This window comes from Hemiscyllium ocellatum (assembly GCF_020745735.1).
Source record: "Hemiscyllium ocellatum isolate sHemOce1 chromosome X unlocalized genomic scaffold, sHemOce1.pat.X.cur. SUPER_X_unloc_10, whole genome shotgun sequence".
NCBI lineage: Eukaryota > Metazoa > Chordata > Chondrichthyes > Orectolobiformes > Hemiscylliidae > Hemiscyllium > Hemiscyllium ocellatum.
In genome coordinates this window covers 31,227-55,299 of record NW_026867589.1, presented here as the reverse complement: position 1 = coordinate 55,299, position 24,073 = coordinate 31,227, and the positions used below count along the sequence as shown (strand labels likewise).

At 58.0% G+C, this 24,073-nt stretch overlaps 1 protein-coding gene across 1 annotated transcript in view; it reads left to right on the top strand.

The window, feature by feature from the left end:
• The window catches only part of LOC132808929 (complement C1r subcomponent-like protein), a gene marked incomplete at its 5' end in the record, with an annotated part of 73,600 nt that extends 51,290 nt beyond the window's left edge, over positions 1-22,310 (top strand). The window contains 7 exons of the mRNA XM_060822344.1: positions 2,196-2,284; positions 4,584-4,751; positions 9,491-9,581; positions 13,750-13,948; positions 15,915-16,180; positions 20,203-20,345; positions 22,071-22,310. Coding sequence (XP_060678327.1) covers positions 2,196-2,284; positions 4,584-4,751; positions 9,491-9,581; positions 13,750-13,948; positions 15,915-16,180; positions 20,203-20,345; positions 22,071-22,310 — 1,196 coding nt within the window. The remainder of the gene's footprint in view (positions 1-2,195; positions 2,285-4,583; positions 4,752-9,490; positions 9,582-13,749; positions 13,949-15,914; positions 16,181-20,202; positions 20,346-22,070) is intronic.
• Positions 22,311-24,073: the final 1,763 nt, after the last annotated feature.

Below are 24,073 nucleotides of genomic sequence, written 5' to 3'. Positions count from 1 at the left end.
CCCTCAGCGCTGACCCTCCCACAGTACTGACCCTCCCACAGCACCCACTCCCTCAGCACTGACCCTCCCACAGCACCCACTCCCTCAGCACTGACCCTCCCTCAGCACTGACCCTCCCACAGCACCCACTCCCTCAGCACTGACCCTCCCACAGCACCCACTCCTTCAGCACTGACTCTCCACAGCACCCACTCCCTCAGCACTGACCCCCACCCACAGCACCCACTCCCTCAGCACTGACCCTCCCACAGCACCCACTCCCTCAGCACTGACCCTCCACAGCACCCGCTCCCTCAGCACTGACCCTCACACAGCACCCATTCCCTCAGCACTGACCCTCCCACAGCACCCGCTCCCTCAGCACTGACCCTCCCACAGCACCCACTCCCTCAGCACTGACCCTCCAACAGCACCCACTCCTCAGCACTGACCCTCCCACAGCACCCACTCCCTCAGCGCTGACCCTCCCTCAGCACTGACCCTCACACAGCACCCATTCCCTCAGCACTGACCCTCCCTCAGCACCCACTCCCTCAGCACTGTCCCTCCCACAGCACCCTGTCCCTGAGGTCCCTGCTCTGTTGTCCACTACCAGTCACTGCCCTCCCTTTCCGAAGAGCATCGTTCCAACGGTACTGTCTATCTGCTGTGACTGAGCCAGTCCTGAGACCACCTTGCCAGCTCCCCCCGGTACCACCTAACTTCTCCGTTCCCCCCAACGTCAGGGACATTGCCAGGCGCCCTTTCTAACGTCCGTGTGGATGACATGTGGGTCAGGGTGAATTGGCCGTGCTCAGTTACCCATCGTGCCGCGTGTATTGGGCAGAGGGAAATTGGTCTGGTTTGGGGTTGCTCTTCGGAGGGTCAGTATGGACTGGCTGGGCCGAAGGGCCTGTTTCCACACTTGTAGGGAATCTAAACAGAAAACATCAACCGCTTTTCCCTCGTCAATCACCTTCCTGACCTTCTCGAGTTATTGAGGCACGACCTCCCCTACACCAAACCATCCTCTTGATGTTAATCGGTCCGTTTGCCATGAAACACGTTTGGATCTTGCCATGTCTATGTAGATAGATGTAGCAATGGTGGTGCATGTTGGAGGTGGTTGGGGTCACTCTCGTTTGGAGATGGTCAATGCCCTGCCCATGTTCCTTCCAAAACATGTCCGACGGCGTGTTTGACGGCACGTTGTTGTTGTATAAACGGGATGGCTGTGTTCCATCGATGCTCCGTAACTCTGGGATCCTCCTGCCTTGCTCTCCAGACAAAGCTTATCACTGTGCCCTGGTACACGGGACATTGCACGGTTACCTTGAGAGAATCCTGGACGAGCCCCCACCCCTGCCAAGTCCCTCCCCCTCCATCTCCTCCCTCCCTACCTCCTCCCCACTCCCTCCCTCCCCCTCCCCTCCCCTCCCCACCTCACTCTCTCCCTCACTCCCCTCCTCCTCACTCCCTCCTCACTCCCCTCCCTCCCTCACTCCCCTTCCCCACCTCCCCAACTCCTTCCCCTCACTCCCCACATCCCTCACTCTCCCCTCCCTCACTCCCCACCTCACTCCCTCCCCTCCTCCCTCCCCATCTCCCCTCACTACCTCCCTCCCTCCCCTCTCCCTACCCCCCAGGAGCCACTCAGCCCCTGACCCCCATCCCAGCCCCCCCCCCCCCAGACCCTGTTCTGACACAGACGAAGAGCTGAGCTCCTGAGGGAGACGGGACACAGGGACAGCCCCCACCCCGGGGCCGGTTTGACCAGGTGAGGGGTCACACCGAGCTCCCCACCCCCTCCCCCCTGGGCCAGGCACGACCTGGGGAGTCGGGGTGGGGGTGGGGTCAATCTCTCTGCGGGTCAGAGTGGGGGCCTGGCGCAGGGAGAGAGGGAGGCGGCTGTTGGAGGGGGTCAGCCCCCCAGGACCGTCACTGCAGGGGGTGGGGTCCCCTCAGGGTTGTGTCTGGGGGACACACACACCCCCCCCACTCCCCCAAGAACCACCCCCTCCATCTCCAGGTCAGACGCGGGGAGTGGGAGGGGGGATTGTCTCCCCTGACGACCGCTCAGCATTCAGCTCCGTTCCCCACTCCCCCCGTGGCTCCCTCACATCCCGAAACGTTGCGGCTCCGAACGCGACGGGGATCTGGGCGATATCCATCCTCGGGTTGACGAAGAACATTCAACCCCCAACCCCCAATCCCAGGCTCTGAACGCCTGCAACTGAAGATCCACGTCCCCTCGAGAGGGGGCTTCTTAGTTCAAGGCCGGTCCGAGGAAGCGACGAATGCGGTGGTTAGTTTATTGAGTGAAGGTTCCTTGGGACAATCCCATCCAGCAACCCAGAGACTGAATCCCCCTTCCCCCCCACTATCAACATCCTGGGGGTTACCGTCTCCAACGAGAGAGAGAGAGAATCTAACCATCGCCCCCTTGACATTCAATGGTGTTACCGTCACTGAATCCCCCTCCCCCACCACTATCAACATCCTGGGGGTTACCATCTCCAACGAGAGAGAGAGAGAGAATCTAACCATCACCCCCTTGACGTTCAATGGCGTTACCGTCACTGAATCCCCTCCCCCCCCCACTATCAACATCCTGGGGGTTACCATCTCCAACGAGAGAGAGAGAGAGAATCTAACCATCGCCCCCTTGACATTCAATGGTGTTACCGTCACTGAATCCCCCTCCCCCACCACTATCAACATCCTGGGGGTTACCGTCTCCAACGAGAGAGAGAGAGAATCTAACCATCGCCCCCTTGACGTTCAATGGCGTTACCGTCACTGAATCCCCCTTCCCCCCCACTATCAACATCCTGGGGGTTACCGTCTCCAACGAGAGAGAGAGAGAGAGAATCTAACCATCGCCCCCTTGACGTTCAATGGCGTTAGTGGGGGACGCAGGGGATTCAGTGACGGTAACGCCATTGAACGTCAAGGGGGCGATGGTTAGATTCTCTCTCTCTCTCTCTCTTGTTGGAGACGGTAACCCCCAGGATGTTGATAGTGGGGGGAAGGGGGATTCAGTGACGGTAACGCCATTGAACGTCAAGGGGGCGATGGTTAGATTCTCTCTCTCTCTTGTTGTGAGGATCTAAAATTTGAATGTAAGTAACAAAATATGTCGGTTTTTATGATAACGAAATGGTTTCTCGGTTTAAGAGAAGCGGCCTGGTTGAACACACCGCTGAGTTAGAGAATTACGTCACGGGTTTGTAGATGAGAGGACAATAGAGTTTCAGAGGCTGAATACTGACACGTTAATGGACCATTTGAACGAACCTCGGACCAGGACATGGCTTGACAATTTACGTAAATCAGATATCCTTCTTTTAAAAATCCCATCGGGATGAGTCCGTCTTCAGTCACGTCTTCACGGCCCACAGAGGATTCAGTGACGGTAACACCATTGAACGTCAAGGGGGCGATGGTTAGATTCTCTCTCTATCTCTCGTTGGAGACGGTAACCCCCAGGATGTTGATAGTGGGGGGAAAGGGGATTCAGTGATGCCATCAACATCCTGGGGGTTACCGTCTCCAACGAGAGAGAGAGAGAGAGAATCTAACCATCGCCCCCTTGACATTCAATGGCGTTACCGTCACTGAATCCCCCTCCCCCCCACTATCAACATCCTGGGGGTTACCGTCTCCAACGAGAGAGAGAGAGAGAGAATCTAACCATCGCCCCCTTGACATTCAATGGTGTTACCGTCACTGAATCCCCCTCCCCCCCACTATCAATATCCTGGGGGTTCCCATTGAGCAGAAACTGAACTGGGACCCAGCCCCATATCAATCCTGTGGCTCCAGGAGCAGGTCAGAGGCTGGGAATCCTGCAGCGAGTAACTCCCCTCCTCACTCCCTCCCTCCCTCCCCCCGAAACCTGTCCCAGCATCGACAAGGCACGGGTCAGGGGCGGTGAGGGGAATACTCCCCTCTCACCCGGATGGGAGGGGGGAGGGGCTGGCTCCCACACACACATTCGAGAAGCTCCACACCGTGTCTGGGACAGGTGGGGTGAGGGGAACAGAGCATCCCCACCCCCCTCCCCCCACCTTCCACACTCCCTCCCGACTCTGGCTGCAGCTGGGCTCATTAGGAATGCCGGGCTGAGTTCCAACACCCCACTGACGCTCAGTAGCAGCAGCATGTAGCGAACGCAAGGATGGTGCCGCTGAAATTCACCCAACGTCCGTAAGGCAGCACCTTCCAAACCCACGGCCACCTTCCTGCAGGGAGACATCTTCCCAACATCCCGGTCTGTCTCAGACCCCCACATCCTCCATCGACAATCCACCCAAACGTTCCTCGTGCGTTGAGCTGTATTGTTCCTGGGACTGTTCTCGCTGCACACAGGGTCAGCCCACCCCCTTTCCTGAGACCACGTGTGTGCACAACACTCCCCGAGGTGGGGTTACCGGAGCCCGGAGAGATCCTCAGAGGGACACCCCTGCTCTTGTAACCAGATCCTCTGGAAATAAACGCCGCCCTCGCATTCCCCCCTCCCAACTACTGACCCGTCCCACAAGCTCACCCTTGAGAGAGTCCCGGACTTGGACCCGCCCTCCCCTTTGCCCTTCATGTTTCAGAACCTTCTGGAAAACAGTCCCATCCCTCTACGGCCTCACGCCGCACCCCGTCTGCCACTTCCTTGCCCGCTCCCCCTGACCCGTCCAAACACCTTCTGCGGCCTTCCCAGCCCCTCCACCTGCCTCGCCAAACCCGGGCAGAACGGCCTCAGTTCCACGCTGGCGAAGGTACGGAGTGAAGAGGTCGCGGTCCCAACACCGGAGCCCCTTCGCGGGACACCACTCGTCACCCATCCTGAGAAGGCACCCTTTTATCCCCCACCCTCTCTCTCTCTCTGCCAGACCTCCACCCAGGCTAACACCCCCGGGACCCTTCTCTTACCCAGTAGCCTCCCGGGCAGCACCTCGTCCAAGGCTTTCCTGAACTCCAGGAGGACAACCAACTTTGGTTCCCCTTGGTCTAAGTTGAAAATGTGTTGCTGGTTAAAGCGCAGCAGGTCAGGCAGCATCCAAGGAACAGGAAATTCGACGTTTCGGGCATTAGCCCTTCATCAGGAATGATCCCCTTGGTCTAACCTGTTTGTCACTTGTTCAAAGGATCCGAACAGATCTCTCAGGCCTGGGCTCCCCCCCTGAATTTGTCCAATTTTACCCACCACACACTTCCAACCATCCAGAAATCCCATCCTTCCGGGGGGTCTTACCCGTGACCGAGGTTGGGCTAATCGGTTTGTCATTTTCCCTCTTTGTCGTACGCGGGGGTGGGGTGGGGGCCATGTTTGTGGTTTTTCAGGTCCTCTGGGACACCCCCCCCCCCCCCCCCCCCCGCTCCCCTCGATCCTCCCGGTTTCTGAGCGATCACCCCTGACCACCCCCCTCCGCTGTCTCCCCTCGGACTCTGGGGCGCAGTCCATCTGGTCCAGGCGATTTGCCCGCCTTCGGGTCATTCGGTTTTCCGAGCACCTTCTCCCCCTCAGCCTCGCTCTCTTGACTTTTTGGGATCCTCAGCTGTGAAGTAATCCCGTGTGATGTAATTATTCAGTTCCTCGGCCATTTTTCTTGTTCCCCCAACTGGCCATCTCTCCAGCGCCATTTTCCAGGCACTCAGTGTCCACTCTCGCCTCTCTTCTGCCCTCTCTATGTTGAAAGGAACTCTTACAATCCTCCTCGACACTACTGGCCGGCTTACCCTCACATATTTAATATTCTCCCTCCTTACTTGCTCTCTGTCAGCTCCCCAGTTCTCTGGTTCGCCCGCACTGCTCCTTCCCTCACATTCTAGGTCGTCCCTTTGCATTGATGCAGTCCCTGATTTCCCTCGCCCTTCCCTGTAACACGCTCCTTCTTTTCCCAGGATGAATCCATGCTGCGTCTCCTGGGCTAACCCAGCCACGGCGTTCAGGTCTGGTCCCAGGGTAGGGCCTGGGAGGGTTCAGCGGGACGCTGCCCTGGTTATAGAGAGAAGGTCTTACGAGGAAAAGGCCAGGGTGGGGAACTTGAGGCTGTTTCCGTCCAAGAGAGGAAGGTCGAGAGGTGACTTAATCACAGAGACAGCGTGGAAACAGACCCTTCGGTCCAACCCATCCATGCTGACCCAGATATCCCAACCCAATCTAGTCCCCACCTGCCAGCACCCGGCCCATATCCCTCCAAACCCTTCCTGTTCCTATACCCATCCAAATGCCTCTTAAATGTTGTCATTGTACCAACCCCCACCACATCCTCTGGCAGCTCATTCCATACACGCACCACCCTCTGGGGGAAAAAGTTGCCCCTGAGGTCTCTTTTATATCTTTCCCCTCTCACCCTAAACCCACGCCCCTCTAGTTCTGGACTCCCCACCCCAGGGGGGAAAAGACCTTGTCTATTTACCCCCCACCCTCGTGATGTTATAAACCTCTATAAGCCCACCCCCTCAGCCTCCGACGCTCCAGGGAAAACAGCCCCAGCCTGTCCAGCCCCTCCCTGTAGCTCAAACCCTCCAACATCCTTGTCAATCTTTTCCGAACCCTCCCACAACATCCTTCCTGTAGCAGGGAGACCGGGATTGAACACAATATTCCAACAGGGACCCCTAACCAATGTCCTGTACAGCCGCAACGTGACCCTCCCAACTCCTGTACTCAATACTCTGACCAATAAAGGAAAGCATACCAAACCTCTCCTTCACTATCCTATCTACCTGCGACTCCACTTTCAAGGAGCTATGACCCTGCACCCCAAGGTCTCTGTGTTTGAGACCTATAAGAGAATCCGAGGGTTGGAGAGGGTGGGCAGGGAGAGCCTTATCTCTCGGACGGTGATGGCTAACACGAGGGGACACAGCTTTAAACTGAGGGGTGGTAGATACAGGACAGATGTTAGAGGTAGTGTCTTTACTCAGAGAGTAGGAGGGGGTGTGGGAACATGCTGCCTGCAACAGGAGGAGACTCGCCAACGTTAAATGGGCATTGGATAGACATATGGACAGGAGTGGAATAGTGTGGGTTAGATGAACTTTAGATTGGTATGACAGGTCGGTACAACATGGAGGGGCCGAAAGGCCTGTACTGTGCTAGGGATGTTCTAAGTCCTATACTGTCCCACACACCGTGTGCCTTCTTAACAGCACTGTCCACCTGGGTGGCAACTTTCAGGGATCTATGTACATGGGACTCCAAGATCCCTCTGCACATCCACATGACCAAGAATCTTCCCATTGACCCAGTACTCTGCCTTCCTGTTATTCTTCCCAAAGGGAATCACCTCACATTGAGCTGCGTTGAACTCCATTTGCCACCTCTCAGCCCAATTCTGCAGTTTATCCAAGTACCCCTGCAACCTGTAACATTCTTCCACACTGTCCCCTACCCCACCGACTTTAGTGTCATCTGCAAAGTTACTAACCCACCCACCGATGCCTGTGTCTAAGTCATTTATAAAAATGACAAACAGCAGTGGTCCCAAAACAGACCCTTGTGGCACACCCACTAGTAACCAGACTCCAGGCTGAATATTTTCCATCAACCACCACTCGCTGACTCCTTTCAGAAAGCCAGTTTCTAATCCAAACTGCTACATCACCCTCAATTCCATGCCTCTGCATTTTCTCCAACAGCCTACCGTGTGGAACCTTATCAAAGGCTTTACTGAAGTCCATGTATACCACGTCAACTGCCCTACCCTCACCTGCACGCTTGGTCACCTTCTCAAAAAGCTCAATGAGGCTTGTGAGACACGGCCTACCCTTGACGAAACCATGTTGACTATCTGAAATCAAATTGGTGCTTGCTAGATGATTATATAAATCTTATCTCTTATAATCCTTTCCAAAACCTTTCCTACAACAGATGTAAGGCTCACTGGTCTATAATTACCTGGGTCATCTCTACTCCCCTTCTTGAACAAGGGCACAACATTTGCAATCCTCCAGTCCCCGGTACCAAACCTGTAGACAATGACGACTCAAATATCAAAGCCAAAGGCTCCAACATCTCCTCCCTAGCTTCCCAGAGAATCCTCGGATAAATCCCATCTGGCCCAGGGGACTTGTCTACTTCCACTCCTTCTAGAACTGATAACACCTCTTTGTAACTAACCTCGATCCTTTCTAGTCTCATATCTTGTACCTCTTTCTTCTCCTCCACAATATTCTCCTTTTCCTGAGTGAACACCGATGAGAAGTGTTCGTTTAGCACCTCTCCGATCTCCACAGGGTCCACACTCAACTTCCCACTTCTGTGTTTGACTGGCCCTATTCCTACCCTAATCATCCTTTTATTCCTCACATACCTACAGAAAGCTTTAGGGTTCTCCTTTATTCTAGTTGCTAAAGACTGCTCGTGTCCTCTCCTTGCTCTTCGTAACTCTCTCTCTACACCCTTCCGAGCTGATCTGGAACTCTCCATCACCTCATCTGAACCATCTTGCCTCATCAACACATAAGCCTCCTTCTGCTCAACAAGAGATGTAATTTCTGTAGTAAACCACAGTTCCCTTCCCTTATCGCTTCCTCCCTGCCTGACAGGGACATACCTATCAAGGACACGCAATATCTGTTCCTGAAACCAGCTCCACATTTCCATTGTCCGCAACCCCTGCATTTTGCTACCCCATTCTATGCATCCTAATTCCTGCCTAATCGCATTATAATTGCCCTTGCCCCATCGATAACTCTTGCCCTGTGGCATGTACCTATCCCCTCCCATCGCTAAGCTAAACGTAACTGAAGTATGGTCACTCTCTCCAAAGTGCTCATCCATAACTAAATCAAACACCTGGCCTGGTTCATCACCGAGCAGCAGACCCAGTGGGGCCTCCCCTCTTGTCGGTCCTTCGACATACTGTGTCAGGAAACCCTCCTGTACACACTGGACAAAAGCCGATCCATCCGACGTACTAGAGTTATAGCATTCCCAGTCAGTGTTGGGGAAGTTAGAGTCCCCCATAATGACCACCCTGTTCCTTTCACTCCTACCCAGAATAATTTCGCCAAACCTCTCCTCCACCTCCCTGGAACTCTGCGGAGGACTATAAAAATCTCCAAGCAGTGTGACCTCTTCTCTCCTGTTTCTAACCTCAACCCGCACTACCCCAGGGGTCAAGTCCTCATCAAAACGTCTCTCAGCCACCATTATACTATCCTTGACTAACAAGGCCACACCTCCCCCTCTTTTACCGCCTTGGCTGTTCTGAATGAAAGATCTAGACCCTGGAACCTGCCACACCCATTCCTCTCCCTGCTCTATCCACGTCTCCGAAATGGACACACCATCGAAGTCCCAGGTACCTATCCATGCTGCAGGCTCACCCACCTTATTCTGAATGAGCCCCCAATTATCCCGAGTGCCTGAAACTCGCCCCCCCCTCCCCCTGCACCATCCCTTCAGCCACCTGTTCAGCTGGTATCTCTCCCTGTTCCTCACCCCGCTATCTCGCGACGCGGGTAACAAACCCCAGACAATAACTCGGTTTGTTCTCGCCCTCAGCTTCCTCCCTGCAATCCTGCCTTACCTCCCCATCCCTCCTTCTACCTATGTGTCGTTGGTACCTACATGGTTCCCCTTCAGGACCCCAAAGGTACGATCTGAGGCATCGCGGACCCTGGTACCTGGGAGGCAACACACCGGCCGTGAGTCTCATTCGTTCCCAACAAACCTCTAACTATCGAGTCCTGAGTGACTAACACTCTCCTCCCTTCCCTCCTTCCCTTCTCTGCAACAGGGACAGACTCTGTGCCAGAGACCTGGGCCCCTCTGCATACCCCCAGGTGGATAGGATAGTGAAGGAGGGGTTTGGTATGCTTTCCTTTATTGGTCAGAGTATTGAGTACAGGGGTTGGGGGGGGTCACGTTGCGGCTGTACAGGACATTGGTTAGGGGGCCCCTGTTGGAATATTGTGTTCAATCCCAGTCTCCCTGCTACAGGAAGGATGTTGTGGGAGGGTTCGGAAAAGATGGACAAGGATGTTGGAGGGTTTGAGCTACAGGGAGGGGCTGGACAGGCTGGAGCTGTTTTCCCTGGAGCGTCGGAGGCTGAGGGGGTGGGCTTATAGAGGGTTATAACATCACGAGGGAGGGGGGGTAAATAGACAAGGTCTTTTCCCCCCTGGGGTGAAGGGAGTCCAGAACTAGAGGGGGATAGGTTTAAGGTGAGAGGGGGGAAAGGGACCAGAGGGGCAACATTTTCCCCCCAGAGGGTGGTGCGTGTGTGGGAGGAGCTGCCAGAGGAAGTGGGTGGGGGGCTGGTACAATGACAGCATTTAAAAGGTGGGTGGGGGACAGGAACAGGAAGGGTTTAGAGGGAGATGGGGCCAAGTGCTGGGGGAATGGGGACTGGGTTAGGTTAGGGATATCTGGGTCAGCACGGACGGGGTCGGGCCGAAGGGTCTGTTTTCCCGCGCTGGACGTTTTCCCCGCGACCATTCCGGGGTGCGTCAAGGGAATTCCGGGAATCCTGCACTCCGCCCACTCAAGCACACACCCACCCCACCCAGCGGCTCTATCACCCTGCCACCTTGTGACGCTACCTACCTCCTACCCTCTGGCCTTTGGTGAGGGGGAGGGGGGGAGGAGGAGGTGAGTGAGTGGGGGGGTGGGGATGATCTCACTGTCAGCCCCACCCCTCCCCGCGTACAACAAAGAATCTTTGTGAGACCACCCCAGTTGCTGTTTGACCCGGGGAGAGGGGGGAGTGGGGAGGGAGAGGGGGAGGGGGATCTCATCAGCAGTTGGGAGGGGGGTGGGGGGGGGGGGAAGAGAGCGTTTGGTGGTGGTGGTGGTGTCGTCAGATTTGGGTGCGGGGGGTGGGGAGGGGGGAAAGAGGTGGGCTGCAGAGTTAAACCAGACCACCTCCCCACCCCCACCCACCTGCCCCACCACGCGGCCTGATACCCAGACACACCCCCCTCTCCCCCACCCACCCACCCCATATCCATCCCCATTAACGTTCCCTCAACGCCCGTCTCTGGTACTGACCCCAGGCCGTGGGGTGGGGTGGGGTGGGGTTTTGAGGGGTCGGGGTGTTCCATTGACATGAACGCCTGAAGCTCTCTAGCCCGGCTCTGCGCCTTTCTTCCCCCCCATCCCCTCGCTCTCCCTCCCACCCCTTCACAGGTCTGGCGGGGTAGGGTTGGGTGGGGAGAGCTGAGGGAGACGCGCGGGACGTTGCCGGAGGAGGGGGCTTTTTCGGCACGAGGGGGGTGGGAGTGGGGAGCTGAGGGAGAAGCGCAGGACGTTGCCGGAGGAGGGGTTTTTTTCGACACGAGGGGTTGGGGGTGAGTGTGTCGGAGCTGAGGCCATGGGCCCAGGGAGACGGTGGCCCTTCCTCCTCCTCCTGGTGCTGTCCAGCACCGGGCTCCTCTCTCAACCCGTGGCCACCGTTACCAGGAACCCAGGTGAGACTGGGGTGGGGGAGTGTTTGGGCTGGGGTGGGGTCTCTCTCTCTCTCTCTCTTTGTCTGTGCTTCTGGGTCACTCCCTGTTACTCGCCATTGACCACTCTCTGTCTGTCTCACTCGTTCTGCATTTTTGTCTCCATCACTCTCTCTCTCTCTGTCTCTCCCTCTTTCTTTCTGTATCTTTCTCTCTCTGTCTCTCACTCTCTGTCTCTCACTCTCTGTCTCTCACTCTCTGTCTCTGTGACTCTCGCTGTCTGACTCTTTCACTGCATGTCTCTCTCTTGCTTTCTATTCCTCTCTCTCTCTCCCTGTATCTTTCTCTCTATGTCCCCTCTCTCTCTCTGTCTCTGTTTCTCCCCCCTCTCTGTCTCTCCCTCTCTTTGTCTCTCTCTCTCTATCTCTCTCTCTAGCTCTCTCACTCCAAGTCTTTCTCTTTATCACTCCCTCTCTCTCTCTCTGCCTGTATCTGTCGCTCTCTGCCTCTCTCTCTCTTTGCCTGTTGCTCACTGTCTGCCTGTCCCTTTCCCTCTGTCTGTATCTCTCTCCCTGTATCTTTTTCTCTCTCCCTCTCTCTCCCCTCTGTCTGCTTGTCTCTGTCTGAGTCTCTCTCCCTGTATCATTCTCTCTCTCTCTGTCTGAGTCTCTCTGTCTCTCTCTGTCCCTCTCTCTCCCTGTATCATTCTCTCTCTCTCTGTCTGAGTCTCTCTGTCTCTCTCTGTCCCTCTCTCTCCCTGTATCATTCTCTCTCCCTGTATCATTCTCTCTCTCTCTCATTCAGTCTGTCTCTCTCTCTCTCTCCCTGTATCATTCTCTCTCTCTCTGCCTCTCACCCTGTATCATTCTCTCTTCTCTGACTCTCTCTCTCTCCATCATTCTCTCTCTCTGCCTCTCTCCCCCTGTATCATTCTCTCTCTCTCTCTCTCCCTGTATCATTCTCTCTCTCTCTCTCTCACCCGGTATCATTCTCTCTCTCTCTGCCTCTCTCCCCCTGTATCATTCTCTCTCTCTCTCTCTCTCACCCTGTATCATTCTCTTCTCTGTCTCTCTCTCTCTCTCTCTCCCCCCCGTATCATTCTCTCTCTCTCTCTGTCTCTCTCTCCCTGTATCATTCTCTCTCTCTCTCTCTCTCACCCTGTATCATTCTCTCTCTCTCTGCCTCTCTCCCCCTGTATCATTCTCTCTCTCTCACCCTGTATCATTCTCTCTCTCTGCCTCTCTCACCCTGTATCATTCTCTCTTCTCTGTCTCTCTCTCTCTCTCTCTCCCCCCGTATCATTCTCTCTCTCTCTCTCTCTGCCTCTCTCACCCTGTATCATTCTCTCTTCTCTCTCTCTCTCTCTCTCTGCCTCTCTCACCCTGTATCATTCTCTTCTCTGTCTCTCTCTCTCTCTCCCCCCCTGTATCATTCTCTCTCTCTCTCTGTCTCTCTCTCTCCCTGTATCATTCTCTCTCTCTCTCTCCCTGTATCATTCTCTCTCTCTCTGCCTCTCTCTCTCTCTCTTTCCCTCCCTGTATCATACTCTCTTCTCTGTCTCTCTCTCTCTCTCCCTGTATCATTCTCTCTCTCTCTCTCTCTCTCCCTGTATCATTCTCTCTCTCTCTGCCTCTCTCACCCTGTATCATTCTCTCTTCTCTGTCTCTCTCTCTCCCTCCCCCTGTATCATTCTCTCTTCTCTGTCTCTCTCTCTCCCACCCTGTATCATTCTCTCTTCTCTGTCTGTCTCTCTCTCTCTCTCGCTCTCTCCCTGTATCATTCTCTCTCTCCCTGTATCATTCTCTCTCTCTCTGCCTCTCTCACCCTGTATCATTCTCTCTTCTCTGTCTCTCTCTCTCTCTGTCCCTGTATCATTCTCTCTCTCTCTGCCTCTCCCACCCTGTATCATTCTCTCTTCTCTGTCTCTCTCTCTCTCTCCCTCCCCCTGTATCATTCTCTCTCTCTCTCTGCCTCTCTCACCCTGTATCATTCTCTCTTCTCTGTCTCTCTCTCTCTCTCTCTGTCCCTGTATCATTCTCTCTCTCTCTGCCTCTCCCACCCTGTATCATTCTCTCTTCTCTGTCTCTCTCTCTCTCTCTGTCCCTGTATCATTCTCTCTCTCTCTGCCTCTCTCTCCCTGTATATTCTCTCTCACTCTCTCTCTCCCTGTCGCTCTCTCGGCCTCTCTCTGCCTATATCGCTCTCTCTCTGTCTCTCTCTCTCTCCCTGCCTCTCTCACCCTGTATCATTCTCTCTTCTCTGTCTCTGTGTGTGTCTCTCTCTCTCTCTCTCTGTCTCTCTGTCTCTCTCTCTCTCCCTGTACCTCTCTCCCTGTACCTCTCTCTCTGAAGCGGCTGTTCCTTGCTGTCTCCCCAGCCTGCGGCCTACGCCCCCTGATGGGTGAGCCAGTGTCCAGCCGGATCGTGGGGGGGCAGGACGCTCTGCCCGGCGCCTGGCCCTGGCAGGTCAGTGTCCAGTACAAACAGCGCAACGTCCAGCAGCACGTCTGTGGGGGAACCATCATCGCCGAGCGATGGGTTCTCACTGCAGCTCACTGCTTCTGCGACAGGATGAGGTGTGTATCAGACCCGAGGGACTGAGGGTCAGTGCTGAGGGAGGGTCAGTGCTGTGGGAGTGGGTGCTGAGGGAGGGTCAGTGCTGAGGGAGTGGGCGTTGTGGGAGGGTCAGTGCTGTGGGAGGGTCAGTGCTGAGGGAGGGTCAGTGCCGAGGGAGGGTCAGTGCTGAGGGAGGGTCAGTGCTGTGGGAGTGGGTGCTGAGGGAGGGTCAGTGCTGAGGGAGTGGGCGTTGTGGGAGGGTCAGTGCTGTGGGAGGGTCAGTGCTGAGGGAGTGGGCGCTGTGGGAGGGTCAGTGCTGAGGGAGTGGGCGTTGTGGGAGGGTCAGTGCTGAGGGAGCGGGTGCTGTGGGAGGGTCAGTGCTGAGGGAGTGGGTGCTGTGGGAGGGTCAGTGCTGAGGGAGGGTCAGTGCTATGGGATGGTCAGTGCTGAGGGAGTGGGTGCTGTGGGAGGGTCAGTGCTGAGGGAGCGGGTGCTGTGGGAGGGTCAGTGCTGTGGGGGGGGGGTCAGTGCTGAGGGAGTGGGTGCTGTGGGAGGGTCAGTGCTGAGGGAGCGGGTGCTGTGGGAGGGTCAGAGCTGTGGGGGGGGGTCAGTGCTGAGGGAGTGGGTGCTGTGGGAGGGTCAGTGCTGAGGGAGTGGGTGCTGAGGGAGGGTCAGTGCTGTGGGAGGGTCAGTGCTGTGGGAGGGTCAGTGCTGAGGGAGTGGGTGCTGTGGGAGGGTCAGTGCTGAGGGAGCGGGTGCTGTGGGAGGGTCAGTGCTGAGGGAGCGGGTGCTGTGGGAGGGTCAGTGCTGAGGGAGGGTCAGTGCTGAGGGAGTGGGTGCTGTGGGAGGGTCAGTGCTGTGGGAGGGTCAGTGCTGAGGGAGGGTCAGTGCTGAGGGAGCAGTTAGTGGGATATTCCTGCTCTCTGAACATTCGTCCAGCAAAACACTGTCATCAGCTTTTGCCCCCCGTTCATATTGATGCTGTATTTTGTCCAGCCCCAATGGGTCGGGATATCTCAGTGACCTTCGTTTGTCAGAAACAACCTGGCCCCAAAACCCAGACACACCATCTTCTCTCTCTCTCTCTTTCAGTCCCTCTCTCTGACTCCCCACCCGAACCTCTGTGTGTGTGTCTCTCTCTCTGCCATCCTCTCTCTCTCTCTCTCTCCCTCTCTCTCTCCTCCCGACTCCCTTTGTGACTCCCTGCTTGAACCTGTCTCATTTTCTCTCTCTCTCTCTCCGGGTCTGGGATCTCATAATCAATGGGAAAGGATGTCACAGTCAATGGGAAAGGGTCTCATAGTCAATGGGAGTGGGACTGGGATCTCACAGTCAATGGGAGTTGGATTGGGATCTCACGGTCATGGGAAAGGGTCTCACGGTCAATGGGAGTGGGTCTGGGGTCTCATAGTTAATGGGAAAGGGTCTCACAGACAATGGGGGTGGGTCTGGGATCTCACAGTCAATGGGAGTGGGTCTGGGTCACACGGTCAATGGGAGTGGGACTGGGATCTCACGGTCAATGGGAGTGGGTCTGGGGTCTCATAGTTAATGGGAGTGGGTCTGGGGTCTCACGGTCAATGGGAGAGGGTCTGGGGTCTCACGGTCAATGGGAGTGGGACTGGGATCTCACGGTCAATGGGAGTGGGACTGGGATCTCACGGTCAATGGGAGAGGGTCTGGGGTCTCACGGTCAATGGGAGTGGGACTGGGATCTCACGGTCAATGGGAGTGGGACTGGGGTCTCACGGTCAATGGGAGTGGGACTGGGATCTCACGGTCAATGGGAGTGGGAAATGGTCTCACGGTCAATGGGAGTGGGTCTGGGGTCTCACGGTCAATGGGAAAGTGTCTCACGGTCAATGGGAGTGGGTCTGGGATCTCACGGTCAATGGGAAAGGGTCTCACGGTCAATGGGTCTGGAGTCTTACGGTCAATGGGAAAGGCTCTCACATTCTTACCCCTCCTTGCCCCCTCCTTGCCCAGTAACCAGTTCTCCTGGTTGGTGGTGATTGGGCTTCATCAACGGTCCCAGTTTGATGCTCACGCCCGTGTGCTGGTGGTGGACAGGATCCTACAACACAAGGAGTTCAACAGAGAGACGCTGGAACACGACGTGGCCTTACTGAGACTGCACAACGCCATCGTCTACTCCCCATATGTCCAGCCCATCTGCCTGCCCCACCCCCACCAACAACTGACCCAACTCAACCCCTGCTACATCACCGGCTGGGGAGCGAGAGAGACCAATGGTAAGGAATACTGCCTCACCACAGGGTCAGCACGGTGGGAGGGTCAGTGCTGTGGGAGCAGGTGCTGTGGGAGGGTCAGTGCGGTGGGAGGGTCAGTGCGGTGGGAGGGGCAGTGCGGTGGGAGTGGGTGCTGTGGCAGGGTCAGTGCTGAGGGAGTGGGGGCTGAGGGAGGGTCAGTGCTGAGGGAGCGGGCGCTGAGGGAGGGTCAGTGCTGAGGGAGCGGGTGCTGTGGGATGGTCAGTGCTGAGGGAGCGGGGGCTGTGGGAGGGTCAGTGCTGAGGGAGCGGGGGCTGTGGGAGGGTCAGTGCTGAGGGAGGGTCAGTGCTGAGGGAGCGGGGGCTGTGGGAGGGTCAGTGCTGAGGGAGCGGGGGCTGTGGGAGGGTCAGTGCTGAGGGAGCGGGGGCTGTGGGAGGGTCAGTGCTGAGGGAGTGGGGGCTGTGGGAGGGACAGAGCTGAAGGAGTGGGTGCTGTGGGAGGGTCAGTGCTGAGGGAGGGTCAGTGCTGAGGGACTGGGTGCTGTGGCAGGGTCAGTGCTGAGGGAGGGTCAGTGCTGAGGGAATGGGTGCTGTGGGAAGGTCAGTGCTGAGGGAGGGTCAGTGCTGAGGGAGCGGGTGCTGTGGGAGGGTCAGTGCTGAGGGAGCGGGTGCTGTGCGAGGGTCAGTGCTGAGGGAGCGGGTGCTGTGGGAGGGGGTGCTGTGGGAGGGTCAGTGCTGAGGGAGGGTCAGTGCTGTGGGAGTGGGTGCTGTGGGAGGGTCAGTGCTGAGGGAGTGGGTGCTGTGGGAGGGTCAGTGCTGAGGGAGCGGGTGCTGTGGGAGGGTCAGTGCTGAGGGAGGGTCAGTGCTGTGGGAGTGGGTGCTGTGGGAGGGCCAGTGCTGAGGGAGTGGGTGCTGTGGGAGGGTCAGTGCTGTGGGAGTGGGTGCTGTGGGAGGGTCAGTGCTGAGGGACTGTGTGCTGTGGGACTGTGTGCTGTGAGAGGGTCAGTGCTGAGGGAGGGTCAGTGCTGAGGGAGGGTCAGTGCTGTGGGAGGGTCAGTGCTGAGGGAGGGTCAGTGCTGAGGGAGGGTCAGTGCTGAGGGAGCGGGTGCTGTGGGAGGGACAGTGCTGAAGGAGTGGGTGCTGAGGGAGGGTCAGTGCTGAGGGAGTGGGGGCTGAGGGAGGGTCAGTGCTGAGGGAGCGGGTGCTGAGGGAGGGTCAGTGCTGAGGGAGGGTCAGTGCTGAGGGAGCGGGTGCTGTGGGAGGGTCAGTGCTGAGGGAGGGGCAGTGCTGAGGGAGCAGGTGCTGCGGGAGGGTCAGTGCTGAGGGAGCGGGTGCTGTGCGAGGGTCAGTGCTGAGGGAGCGGCTGCTGTGGGAGGGTCAGTGCTGAGGGAGGGTCAGTGCTGAGGGAGCGGGTGCTGTGCGAGGGTCAGTGCTGAGGGAGCGGGTGCTGTGGGAGGGTTAGTGCTGAGGGAGCGGGTGCTGTGGGAGGGTCAGTGCTGAGGGAGCGGGTGCTGTGCGAGGGTCAGTGCTGAGGGAGCGGGTGCTGTGGGAGGGGGTGCTGTGGGAGGGTCAGTGCTGTGGGAGTGGGTGCTGTGGGAGGGTCAGTGCTGAGGGAGCGGGTGCTGTGGGAGGGTCAGTGCTGAGGGAGCGGGTGCTGTGGGAGGGTCAGTGCTGAGGGAGTGGGTGCTGTGGGAGGGTCAGTGCTGTGGGAGGGTCAGTGCTGCGGGAGGGTCAGTGCTGAGGGAGTGGGTGCTGTGGGAGGGTCAGTGCTGAGGGACTGTGTGCTGTGGGAGTGGGTGCTGTGAGAGGGTCAGTGCTGAGGGAGGGTCAGTGCTGTGGGAGGGTCAGTAATGAGGGAGCGGGTGCTGAGGGAGGGTCAGTGCTGAGGGAGCGGGTGCTGTGGGAGGGTCAGTGCTGAGGGAGTGGGTGCTGTGGGAGGGTCAGTGCTGAGGGTGTGGGGGCTGAGGGAGGGTCAGTGCTGAGGGAGCGGGTGCTGTGGGAGGGTCAGTGCTGAGGGAGGGTCAGTGCTGAGGGAGCAGGTGCTGCGGGAGGGTCAGTGCTGAGGGAGCGGGTGCTGTGCGAGGGTCAGTGCTGAGGGAGCGGCTGCTGTGGGAGGGTCAGTGCTGAGGGAGGGTCAGTGCTGAGGGAGCGGGTGCTGTGCGAGGGTCAGTGCTGAGGGAGCGGGTGCTGTGGGAGGGTCAGTGCTGAGGGAGCGGGTGCTGTGACAGGGTCAGTGCTGAGGGAGCGGGTGCTGTGGGAGGGTCAGTGCTGAGGGAGTGGGTGCTGTGGCAGGGTCAGTGCTGAGGGAGTGGGTGCTGAGGGAGGGTCAGTGCTGAGGGAGTGGGTGCTGTGGGTCAGTGCTGAGGGACTGGGTGCTGTGGCAGGGTCAGTGCTGAGGGAGTGGGGGCTGAGGGAGGGTCAGTGCTGAGCTAATGGGTGCTGTGGGAGGGTCAGTGCTGAGGGAGCGGGTGCTGTGCGAGGGTCAGTGCTGAGGCAGGGTCATTGCTGTGGGACTGGGTGCAGTGGGAGGGTCAGTGCTGAGGGAGTGGGTGCTGTGGGAGGGTCAGTGCTGAGGGAGCGGGTGCTGTGGGAGGGTCAGTGCTGAGGGAGAGTCAGTGCTGAGGGAGGGTCAGTGCTGTGGGAGTGGGTGCTGTGGGAGGGTCAGTGCTGAGGGAGTGGGTGCTGTGGGAGGGTCAGTGCTGAGGGAGTGGGTGCTGTGGGAGGGTCAGTGCTGAGGGAGCGGGTGCTGTGGGAGGGTCAGTGCTGTGGGAAGGTCTGTGCTGAGGGAGTGGGTGCTGTGGGAGGGTCAGTGCTGAGGGAGCGAGTGCTGTGGGAGGGTCAGTGCTGTGGGAGTGGGTGCTGTGGGAGGGTCAGTGCTGAGGGAGTGGGTGCTGTGGGAGGGTCAGTGCTGTGGGAGTGGGTGCTGTGGGAGGCCCAGTGCTGTGGGAGGGTCAGTGCTGTGGGAGGGTCAGTGCTGAGGGAGGGTCAGTGCTGAGGGCGCGGGTGCTGTGGGCGGGTCAGTGCTGTGGGCGGGTCAGTGCTGAGGGAGTGGGTGCTGTGGGAGGGTCAGTGCTGTGAGAGGGTCAGTGCTGTGAGAGGGTCAGTGCTGAGGGAGGGTCAGTGCTGAGGGAGAGTCAGTGCTGAGGGAGGGTCAGTGCTGAGGGAGCGGGTGCTGAGGGAGGGTCAGTGCTGTGGGAGGGTCAGTGCTGTGGGAGTGGGTGCTGTGGGAGGGTCAGTGCTGTGGGAGGGTCAGTGCTGTGGGAGGGTCAGTGCTGTGGGAGGGTCAGTGCTGAGGGAGTGGGTGCTGTGGGAGGGTCAGTGCTGTGGGAGGGTCAGTGCTGTGGGAGTGGGTGCTGTGGGAGGGTCAGTGCTGAGGGAGTGGGTGCTGTGGGAGGGTCAGTGCTGAGGGAGCGGGTGCTGTGGGAGGGTCAGTGCTGTGGGAAGGTCTGTGCTGAGGGAGTGGGTGCTGTGGGAGGGTCAGTGCTGAGGGAGCGAGTGCTGTGGGAGGGTCAGTGCTGTGGGAGTGGGTGCTGTGGGAGGGTCAGTGCTGAGGGAGTGGGTGCTGTGGGAGGGTCAGTGCTGTGGGAGTGGGTGCTGTGGGAGGCCCAGTGCTGTGGGAGGGTCAGTGCTGTGGGAGGGTCAGTGCTGAGGGAGGGTCAGTGCTGAGGGAGCGGGTGCTGTGGGCGGGTCAGTGCTGTGGGCGGGTCAGTGCTGAGGGAGTGGGTGCTGTGGGAGGGTCAGTGCTGTGAGAGGGTCAGTGCTGTGAGAGGGTCAGTGCTGAGGGAGGGTCAGTGCTGAGGGAGAGTCAGTGCTGAGGGAGGGTCAGTGCTGAGGGAGCGGGTGCTGAGGGAGGGTCAGTGCTGTGGGAGGGTCAGTGCTGAGGGAGTGGGTGCTGTGGGAGGGTCAGTGCTGTGGGAGGTTCAGTGCTGAGGGAGTGGGTGCTGAGGCAGCGGGTCCTGTATCTGCGCTGGTGTGGAAAGGGGATGTGTCGGTGGCTCCCCAGGAGGGCAGGCAGTTGAACCTACCCGTTGTGTCTGTCTGTCCCAGGTCCATCATCAGATATCCTGCAGGAGGCAGAGGTTGACCTGATACCCAACAAAGTCTGTAACCGACACGACTGGTACAATGGGATCATTACTCCGCGTATGCGATGTGCTGGCTTTGAGGCTGGACTGGTCGATGGATGTCAGGTAAGAGCCCGGGTGTCACCCCTACACTGTCCAGTTGCAGTCACATCTACCAGTGTGGTTAGGTCAACCTCACCGTGCCCCCTCCAGCCCCCTACACCCCCTCCCTATCTCTGTGTGTGTCACCCCCTCCAGCCCCCTACACCCCCTCCCTATCTCTGTGTGTGTCACCCCCTCCAGCCCCCTACACCCCCTCCCTATCTCTGTGTGTGTCACCCCCTCCAGCCCCCTACACCCCCTCCCTATCTCTGTGTGTGTCACCCCCTCCAGCCCCCTACACCCCCTCCCTATCTCTGTGTGTGTCACCCCCTCCAGCCCCCTACACCCCCTCCCTATCTCTGTGTGTCACCCCCTCCAACCCCCTACACCTCCTCCCTATTATATTTATTCATTCATTCACTCAGGGAGTGATATCACCGTGCCCCACTCACACTGCGTTATATCCTCTCCCTCCCCCCCCACACCTCACCCAGGGAGTGATATCTCCGTGTCCCACTCACACTGCGTTATATCCTCTCCCCCCCACACCTCACCCAGGGAGTGATATCTCCGTGTCCCACCCACACTGCGTTATATCCTCTCTCTCCCCCCCACACCTCACCCAGGGAGTGAAATCACCGTGCCCCACTCACACTGCGTTATATCCTCTCTCTCTCCCTCCCACACCTCACCCAGGGAGTGATATCACCGTGCCCCACCCACACTGCGTTATATCCTCTCCCTCCCACACCTCACCCAGGGAGTGATATCACCGTGCCCCACCCACACTGCGTTATATCCTCTCTCTCTCTCCCACACCTCACCCAGGGAGTGATATCTCCGTGTCCCACCCACACTGCGTTATATCCTCTCTCTCTCTCCCACACCTCACCCAGGGAGTGATATCTCCGTGTCCCACCCACACTGCGTTATATCCTCTCCCCCCCACACCTCACCCAGGGAGTGATATCTCCGTGTCCCACCCACACTGCGTTATATCCTCTCCCCCCACACCTCACCCAGGGAGTGATATCTCCGTGCCCCACCCACACTGCGTTATATCCTCTCCCTCCCACACCTCACCCAGGGAGTGATATCACCGTGCCCCACCCACACTGCGTTATATCCTCTCTCTCCCTCCCACACCTCACCCAGGGAGTGATATCTCCGTGTCCCACCCACACTGCGTTATATCCTCTCTCTCCCACACCTCACCCAGGGAGTGATATCTCCGTGTCCCACCCACACTGCGTTATATCCTCTCCCTCCCACACCTCACCCAGGGAGTGATATCTCCGTGTCCCACCCACACTGCGTTATATCCTCTCCCCCCCACACCTCACCCAGGGAGTGATATCTCCGTGTCCCACTCACACTGCGTTATATCCTCTCCCCCCCACACCTCACCCAGGGAGTGGTATCTCCGTGTCCCACCCACACTGCGTTATATCCTCTCTCTCTCTCCCTCCCACACCTCACCCAGGGAGTGATATCACCGTGTCCCACCCACACTGCGTTATATCCTCTCTCTCCCTCCCTCCCACCCAGGGAGTGATATCACCGTGTCCCACTCACACACTGCGTTATATCCTCTCTCTCTCTCCCTCCCACCCAGGGAGTGATATCACTGTGCCCCACCCACACTGCGTTATATCCTCTCTCTCCCTCCCTCCCACCCAGGGAGTGATATCACTGTGCCCCACCCACACTGTGTTATATCCTCTCTCTCTCTCTCTCCCTCCCACCCAGGGAGACAGCGGGGGACCCCTGGAGTGCTTCGACCACCGGGACGCGCGCTTCTACCTGCTGGGCATCTCGAGTTTCGGATTGCAGTGCGGGCTGCCCCAGAAGGTGGGGGTCTACACCCGGCCGGGCGCTTACTTGGACTGGATCCGTCTCACCCAGACCACGAACCGGGGAGTGCGCCTGGCCCCCTCGCCCCGCACCGGCTACGTCCTGGGGCTGATCGCCGTCCGCATGCTAGCCTGAACGCAGCGGGAGGAGACCCTGGGGGGGTTGGACGGGGGGTGAGGGCGAGAGCAACGTGAGACGTCTAAATAAATCTAATCGTTTGGACGTTCCTGGGAGGGGTTTTCAAGATGGGGGTGGGGGGGGGGAAGGTGGAAATACGCAGCGCTGGACAAACTCAACAGGGGTCACATCGACATATTGGGGGTGAAGAGAGAGAAACAGAGAGCGAGAGAGAGAGAGAGAGGGAGGGAGAGAGTAATCAGAGACTCTGCAGTGTGGAAAAAGGCCAATTGCCCCAACAGGTCCACACTGACCTTCAGAAGAGGAATCCTTACCCCCTTCCTTATTAATCTGCATTTACCCCTGACTAATCCCACCCTAACCTGCACATCCCTGGGCACTACGGGACAATTTAGCACGGTCAATCCCACCCTAACCTGCACATCCCTGGGCACTACGGGGACAATTTAGCACGGCCAATCCCACCCTAACCTGCACATCCCTGGGCACTACGGGGACAATTTAGCACGGCCAATCCCACCCTAACCTGTACATCCCTGGGCACTACGGGGACAATTTAGCACGGCCAATCCCCACCCTAACCTGCACATCCCTGGGCACTACGGGGACAATTTAGCACGGCCAATCCCCACCCTAACCTGCACATCCCTGGGCACTACGGGACAATTTAGCACGGCCGATCCCACCCTAACCTGCACATCCCTGGGCACTACGGGGACAATTTAGCACGGCCAATCCCCACCCTAACCTGCACATCCCTGGGCACTATGGGACAATTTAGCACGGCCAATCCCCACCCTAACCTGCACATCCCTGGGCACTACGGGACAATTTAGCACGGCCGATCCCACCCTAACCTGCACATCCGTGGGCACTACGGGACAATTTAGCACGGCCAATCCCACCCTAACCTGCACATCCGTGGGCACTACGGGACAATTTAGCACGGCCGATCCCACCCTAACCTGCACATCCCTGGGCACTACGGGGACAATTTAGCACGGCCAATCCCACCCTAACCTGTACATCCCTGGGCACTACGGGACAATTTAGCACGGCCAATCCCACCCTAACCTGCACATCCCTGGGCCCTACGGGTACAATTTAGCACAGAGAGAGAGACTCTAACCATCGCCCCCTTGATGTTCAATGGCGTTACCGTCACTGAATCCCCCTTCCCCCACTATCAACATCCTGGGCGTTACCATTGAGCAGAAACTGAACTGGGACCCAGCCCCTTATCAACCCTATGGCTACAAGAGCAGGTCAGAGGCTGGGAATCCTGCAGAGAGTAACTCCCCATCTCACCCCTCCCTCCCTCTGAAACCTGTCCCACCATCGACAAGGCACGGGTCAGGGGGGTTGAGGGAACACTCCCTGGACGGGGGGAGGGGGTGACTGGCTCCCACACACACACACTTGAGAAGCTCCACACTGTCCTGGGAGGTAGGGTGGGGTGGGGAGGAATGAGGCAGCCCCCTCCTCGGTGATTCGTCACTCCAACACCTACCACCACCCCCAATTTCTGACACTCCCTCCCTTCCACCAACTTCCCCCAGCAGCAGTGTGCAAGATGGAACCCGGCAACTTGCAGAGGTTCCTCAACCCCTCTCCCCAAATGGATGAGGGGCAACAGGTGCTGGAGGGGAGCACCAACCTCCTCACCCTTCCCTACCCCACCAACTCAGAGTTGCCCCCACTAGGGGTGGAGTGGTGTGTGGTACGCAGGGGGCTCGAAGGCAGTGTCCCACCTGTCCTTT